General features: G+C 39.8%; 1 protein-coding gene across 1 annotated transcript; it reads left to right on the top strand.

Annotated features, from left to right (window-relative positions):
• The first annotated feature begins 1,439 nt into the window (after positions 1-1,439).
• Positions 1,440-5,176, top strand: LOC129443151 (C2 calcium-dependent domain-containing protein 4C). Its single transcript, XM_055203581.2, has 2 exons — positions 1,440-1,644; positions 3,306-5,176. Exons 1-2 carry the CDS (start codon positions 1,493-1,495, stop codon positions 4,606-4,608), a joined length of 1,455 nt encoding a protein of 484 aa, XP_055059556.2. The 5' UTR covers positions 1,440-1,492; the 3' UTR covers positions 4,609-5,176.
• Positions 5,177-7,190: the final 2,014 nt, after the last annotated feature.

Genomic DNA, 7,190 nt, shown 5'->3' with positions numbered 1-7,190 from the left:
TGCCTGTTATCAGACACTCTTCTGCAGGCAGGGGGAGGGGCGGGGCTGTGTGCTCTACCCTCCACCGCCACTTTCAGAGTGTGCTTGTAGCAGCTAGGAGGCTGCTCAGATTGCAGCAACAGTACAATTTGTCCAGTTAAAAGTTGTTCTATCACTGAAATAATTTTAGAGACATTATTTAAAAGGTAAAAAAACTACATAGTGTTGCTTTAATACTGACCTGATACAATACTCTTTTTTTTAAATGCCGTTAAGCGCGTTTTAGAACCAAACTCTTCATATATTTTTATGTAACTTTAACTTAAAAAATTAATTTAACTGTTAAAATTAATTATAAGTTGTGTTAACTTAAATAAGTTATATTAAACTTAAATTAGTAGGTTGAATTAAATGGCAAAACTAAGTTGTTTCAACCTTTATGGTGCAGTTTTTTATAGTGCAAATGTTTTGATTAATGCCATTTAATGTTTTGTTTTTTTAATGAATATAACATGACAAAGATGAATGCATATTTATATATTGATTCAATAGATTTATAGCATTTGGATTTATTGCGTTTTGGAGCCAAACTCTTGATTTGACATCATTTTTACAGTGCAATAATAACTTGCCACCTTTGCCATGCACCGCAAAAAGGCTTCACATCTTCTATAACTTTAAATGCGTTTCTTTACATGACTTTTGGAAAAGTTTTTTGCTGTTGAAAGCACAACAATAGCATTGGTTTCCATAGCCCACTCTCCAAGTTTCCAGGGAAACAGACGGGCAGATCAGAGAACAGCAAATCAAACACAATTATACATCATCCTAGAGCACTATTTTATTCAACACTGGGCAGCTTTAATATTACAGCAGCTCACAGAGGTAAATAATGACCACAAAGGCTTTAATTGATGAGCCATTAGTGAAACCTGCGCACATGAAGCAAGCTCGTGGTTCTCAATACCTCACAATTTTCCAGGCATGTTTTAAACAAATGGTGTGAAATGGCACACGACTAGTATGAACTAGTAGCCTCCATTGTATGTGTAAAATAGCATGCATCATGCATTTTATGTATGCATTTAATGCATTATTTAATGATAAATGGCTCAAGTCGACTTCACAAATTGCATAATTAATTCAGCAAGTGGCTATTTAATTCCAAGTTTCCCATTTTTACTCAGGTTTGTATAAAATGTCATATACTTAATCTTACAATAATCCTAGTTGTTAACTGGCTCGTGAATTAAGCAAGCAACCATGATCACCGGAGACACCAATGTATCAGAAGACATACTGCTGCTTTTTATTTGATCCTTTATTTGTTTGTTGCATATCCTACTATCCAGTAGATAATAGGTTATTCCTATAAGAATTCCAATGTGCGTTCTTTAACAAATGTTTAAGAAAAAGCAATTTACAGCTACTGTGCGCAGCCACCGATAGTGCGCAATTCCACAGTAGCGCGCGTTATCGTGCGCGCACTCTTTATTTGCTTATATACGCGCGCATGGGGGTCGGTGCGCTATTAAAAGAAACGAATAGACTCGCTGTGCCAACAGTACAGTTCAGTCCTGGATTACTGGAGATCAGAAACCGGGTTAGACGAACCAAAGCATATGGAGTGACGGAGAGACCATTGCCAAACCAGAATCACTTCACGTAAGTTCTGCTGAGATGTTCAACAGGTGTTTGATACAGAGACAGCTTTAGGAAAGTTTAAACGCACGTTTATTGCGCAGTATTATATTTAATCATACGTAAACTTAGGACATATTTCTGAGCTGAAAAGTACTGATCATGCGTTAAGTGTTATGCAATCTAGATATATTACGTTTGTTTTATCGCATTATAGCTGTTTGACAGTCTCCGAAACGAGGTAATATTTTAGGTTGTTGTACATATATAATAATATAGGCTACAGTAAGCTATATAATGGTATATAAAGCAGGAAAGCATTGCAGTGTCATTTACTACAGTTAATACAATTGTACTACACTATTGTTAATTTATTTGAAATAATGAGCTAAACAATAACATTAAAATAATAAAAAGCAACGATTTGGAAAGCTCCTTACGACATTTTCCGGAATCCCATATGAATGCCTTATGTCTATTATGACTTTTAAAGTTTCTAGGATAAATATTTGAAGGGATTATACTTTTGAGTGCCAAGTCGATATTTTTAATCTATAAAGCAAACCGATGCGCTTCTGCAGTCAGGGAGCAAATTCTGCGCAATCCTATTTCATATTACAATGCTGCGTCTCCGCGCGTTACACACAAACATCACTCCTAAATTTAGTACGAAGACGGTATTTTTTATAGAGAATTGCATTTTATAAATGAGTGTGATGGCGTAGAAAGTCTCATAATAATTACATAATAAATAAGAGAGTATTATAAAAAATATTCTGATGATGATAATGGTTCTACAGACTTTAAAAAAGTCATAAAGAAAAGGTCCTTTGGAGAGCCAGAAATTGTTTATTGTGTACACATCAGCTACATGTAGATAACCTAAATATTGTCTATCTGGTTTCAAAATCAAGTTAATGTGACAGAATAAACGTGTTAACATCAGGTTACATCAGCTTTATAAGACTAGAATATGTAGAAATAGCAACGCAATCCTCTCCAAAACATTTAAACTTTCAAAACATACCTGCACTTACAGTAAATTAAATAAAACCTTTGCTCATTGTGCTTATGTTTTTGTTAAACTATGCATTATCATGTATTGTTTATATAAATTTGTTTATTAAGCTTGAAAGGCTTTAGCTGAGTCTCCCTGCAACAGGTATCTTCAATATTTCGACATTATTGCTGGATTTTAATCATCAGCATTTTCAAAACATCAAATCTCCACCAGGTGACAGTCTACTCTGCATTTAGGAGAAAGGACAGTTGTCACTTTACTGTAACCATTGAGGAGCTCAGATGCAAAAGCCTCTAAACGCCACCTCCGTCAAAAAGAAAATGATGATATTGACCGAACGCTCTCAGCACGTATTATATGTTCATCAATTACTTTGGCTTTAAATTTGCTTAATCCTGGCCTCAGGTCATTTAGAAATACCGACTTGTTTGTCAGAATCCATTAAGAGTCTGACAATAATTCTCATTTACAAGAAAACATGTCAGACGCACTTAGGGGTTTGCATCTTAGGTCCTCAATTGCTTTTGACTGTTAACAAATTAGGAGATAGTGTCAGTATCTGCCAAGAATCTGCGAAATGTGTAGGAATTCTACTGCCAGCATGTTGGTTTTATAAATGATGTCATGTAGCATTGCTGATGGTTTTTGTGTTTTGTGAAAACAGGGTGCGATTGCACATCTCTTCCAGACCTCGCCAAGAGATGTGGTTGTTAGAAAAGATCCGTGGTTCAGTGGAGGGGAACGTTACCCGTCTGGGCGACTCCTCCGACAAACAGGTCAAAGCCCCCACCTACTGCAACGTACTCACTCCAGACAAAATTCCAGACTTTTTTATTCCACCCAAACTGGTGTGCTGCCCCCCAGAGGCGGAGACACCGGAGATGAAACCCAAAAACGGGCTCCACTCATCTAGGTCCGAACAGACCATATGTTGCAAAACGCCGCAGGCCGGTCAGCGGAGCCCGAGACTCATTAACAAGCTCGCCGGAGACACAAAGAACTTGCTCAAAGCTGCAAACCGACACATTATCCAGATTGAGAGCGCAGATGAGCTGGTGGTCGGGGAAGGTGGCGACCTCGACACGAATGCTGACCCACAGTCCCAGACGGCCATGTCGCTGCCCTATGTGCCAAAAGCTCAAACCTCTTATGGTTTCGCCACGTTAATGGAGAGTCCTCACACGCGCCGTAAAGAGTCCTTGTTTCACAGCGACCCCACGAGTCCACTCACCTCACCCAACACTCAGCGCAAATCCCAGGGGAACCACTTGAACCCCAGCAACTGTAACGTTTCCCATTCCAACCCTTACAGATACTTCAGCGGTGGAGAGAGCGACACGTGTTCCTCAGCCGAGTCCTCCCCTTTCAATTCCCCCTTACTGTCCCGCTCGGCGTCCCTCCTGAAGATGTTCACCCATGAGACCCAAGCCAAAGTGTCTCGTGCCAAACGTTCCTTCGCCAGGCACAGTTCTCTTTCCACGGATGAATGCAGCTCTGTGGAGACCAGCCCGAACATTCAGCGGCGTTTCCGTTGCCCTCCATCCCCGGCGTTCCGAGGACGAAAATCCGGAGGGAACATGGATCGCTTCACGCAGCACACCGTCAACCTCCACAAAGGAGGAACCTTGCGCCTCTGCACAGACTATGACATTGACGCGGCCAGGCTTCACATCCGGGTGCTGGCCGCAGAAGACCTTTACGATAAGCAGTTTGACATAAAGAGCATCAATTGCTGCGTTTCCCTATATCTGAACCCAGGAAAGGTCCAGAAACAGCGGAGCACGATCATCAAAAACAGCCGAAACCCCGTCTTCAACGAGGACTTCTACTTTGACTCCCTTCCAGTGGCACAGGTGAAAAACCTGGCTATCAAGATGAAGGTGGTTAACAAAGGCACCAGTCTGAAGAGAGACACCTTGCTCGGAGAGCGGGAGGTCCCTTTGAAAGAGCTGCTGTCTGGAATCTAGAACCTGATTGCGTTTGCCAGCATGGGACAAACAAAGATGCATCTAGCACAGCCGACAGTAGAATAAAGTTGTTTTTAAGTTGATTTAAAGTTAAGTGATACAATTGTTTAGAGCCTCAATTGCTTTTGTGCAGAATGCACGAGTGATGTTGTAGGTTCTTTTTTAAATAGAGCTTATAAGCGTACGAGCATCCTCTGATAGTGTGTGTGTGAGTTCCCAGGGTTTGTTTTTATCTCTGAGATGAATGCTTCTGTAGACTCTGCTGGGTCTTACATTTGGAGATGCAAATAGATTTAAAAAACAGCTGCCTTTCCACAAAGCATGTACTGAAAGCAGCAGAATATCCTTACAGACCGAAGCTTTGAAGTCACCCTAGGCCAGTAACCAGGTGCAACTGATCTGATGTATGAACATATCAGTTTCCAAAAGTGATCGTGTTTGACACTATGTCTCTATTTTCCACAACGAGTATGAGACTGATATTTTTCTAAAGCTGGATTTACACTGCAGATCTTGATGCCCAATTCCGATTTGTTACTATATCCGATTTTTGAAGACCTGTTTACATCATCTTTTAAAAGCGACTCGTATCCGATATCAGCATTTACACTAAACACTTGGCAAAACAATTCAAGGTAGGCATACTGACCCAGAACAGCTTAAACCACAGAGGACGTAAAATGTCGTCATATGCAATGAACACAGACAAAATGATACCACTAAGTAGTCCTTTAGTCCTCCATTGGGCTGCTTAGAAGAGTCATGATCGTGGGTGGTGTCCTCCTGACTCTAGTGATTTCATTTGCCAGCGTCACATTTTCAATGACGCATGATGCATGGGAATATCCAATCTGGCATCTTACATTGTGGACGCAAATGCATATATCCAATTCATGTCCAATTTATTTCCACATGTGAATGAGGCCTGAAACCGATGAAGAATATCGGAATCTATGCGCTTTTTCCTGCTTTAGGGCTACTCGTCGGTTTTCATAAATACTTCTGGGTCGTTGTCCGCGTAGATGTGCATTTACACATGCAGACCACTGGTATCCACGTGTGTAACCCACAGTAGCAGTGCAACAGCCAAAGAAGAAGCAGCTTGGCCAGCAAACCCACAAACGAAGAAGCTGCTTGTAGTTTATGATTTGCGAAGACCAGCAGTGATGGAGGTAAATAGACAGTGATCACTCCTCAACCAGCCCAGTCTCACAAAATTTGTTATATATTCACGTATTTTTTGGATTCTTTTTTTGTGACATTATCACGAATTTCCGCGTTTTTTCGTGATCGTATAACGAATTCCTGTTTTCGTGTGATTATCACGTATTGGTTACTCAACTGTTTTGTTCTATTTTCTTACCATTGTCGCTTCAGTTTAAGGTTAGATTTACATAAAATGACATCCTTACCCAAACCCAACTCTAACCCCAACGCCAGGCGACATATAAAAAAATAAATCAGAAAAAATAGTATAAACCAATATATAAAGTGACATTCTAATGCAAGCACCAAATCTAACCTTAAACCGAAGCGTCAATGGTTTAAAAATAGGAATAAGCAGTGGAGTAACCAATACGTGGTAATCACACGAAAACTAGAATTCGTTTTACGATCACGAAAAACGTGGAAATTTGTGATAATGTCACGAAAAAAGAATAAAAAAAAGTACGTCACTATATCACGAAACTTTGTGAGACTGGGAAGCCTCAACTTGGCCCATCTTTGTTTTTACCAATGCGAGCGGAAATGCCTATGAAGAAATGCGAGGCAGATTTTTTTTTACCTGAAGAGAAGGGTTCTAGTGGACCAATCAGCGCTTGTGTTCCACTTAGAACGAACACGTTGTTAAAATTTTGCTGAGGTCCGTGTTAGGCTATTCCCAGCCTACGCATAACCTACGGTGTAGAACCTACGTATGACTATAAATGAACTTTACACATCCGTGGATCATATCTGATCTGTGCCACTTGAGGAGGAAAATCGGAATTGATTCACTTCAAATAGGCAGTGTAAATGCGGCCAACATCTCACTTTCAAAGTCTTTTTTATTTTTAAATGTTAATCGGTGCAGTTTCCATTTTCGAACACCATTCAGCCTTATCGACTGGCAAGCACTTCAGAGTTTTAGCAAGGGTGGGATTTATGATCGGACAGAATGTATGACTATATTAATGAATTATGTAAACGGTATGCTACATTTGAAGTCATTTACTTGTTTCAATGTAAAGTTTATTCGATTGTGCACTTGAGGAGAAATCCAGAATTAGATGTCTTGTTTAATTATATTGTATTGTAACACTAAGAAAAAAGAACCAAAATGTACAGTACCATGGTGTCACCATGTTTATTTGGATATGCTGCCAATATTTAGTATGGTAGTGCGAAGGTATTTTTTTAAGTATAGTGTGTGAGTGTGAATATGGCAAATATCCCGATGTTACTTTGGTATCTTTGGAGTGTTGTGTAAATACCATGGTACATAAATACTTGTGTTTGTTTCTAAATGAACTTTGCAGTGCCATATCAGCTTCTGTCTCAGTTGTGGAACGTGTGCACCTTATTAGAGTACATTGTTGTTT

The sequence above is a fragment of the Misgurnus anguillicaudatus genome, unplaced genomic scaffold (assembly GCF_027580225.2).
Source record: "Misgurnus anguillicaudatus unplaced genomic scaffold, ASM2758022v2 HiC_scaffold_26, whole genome shotgun sequence".
NCBI lineage: Eukaryota > Metazoa > Chordata > Actinopteri > Cypriniformes > Cobitidae > Misgurnus > Misgurnus anguillicaudatus.
This window is presented reverse-complemented; position numbering and strand designations above follow the sequence as displayed.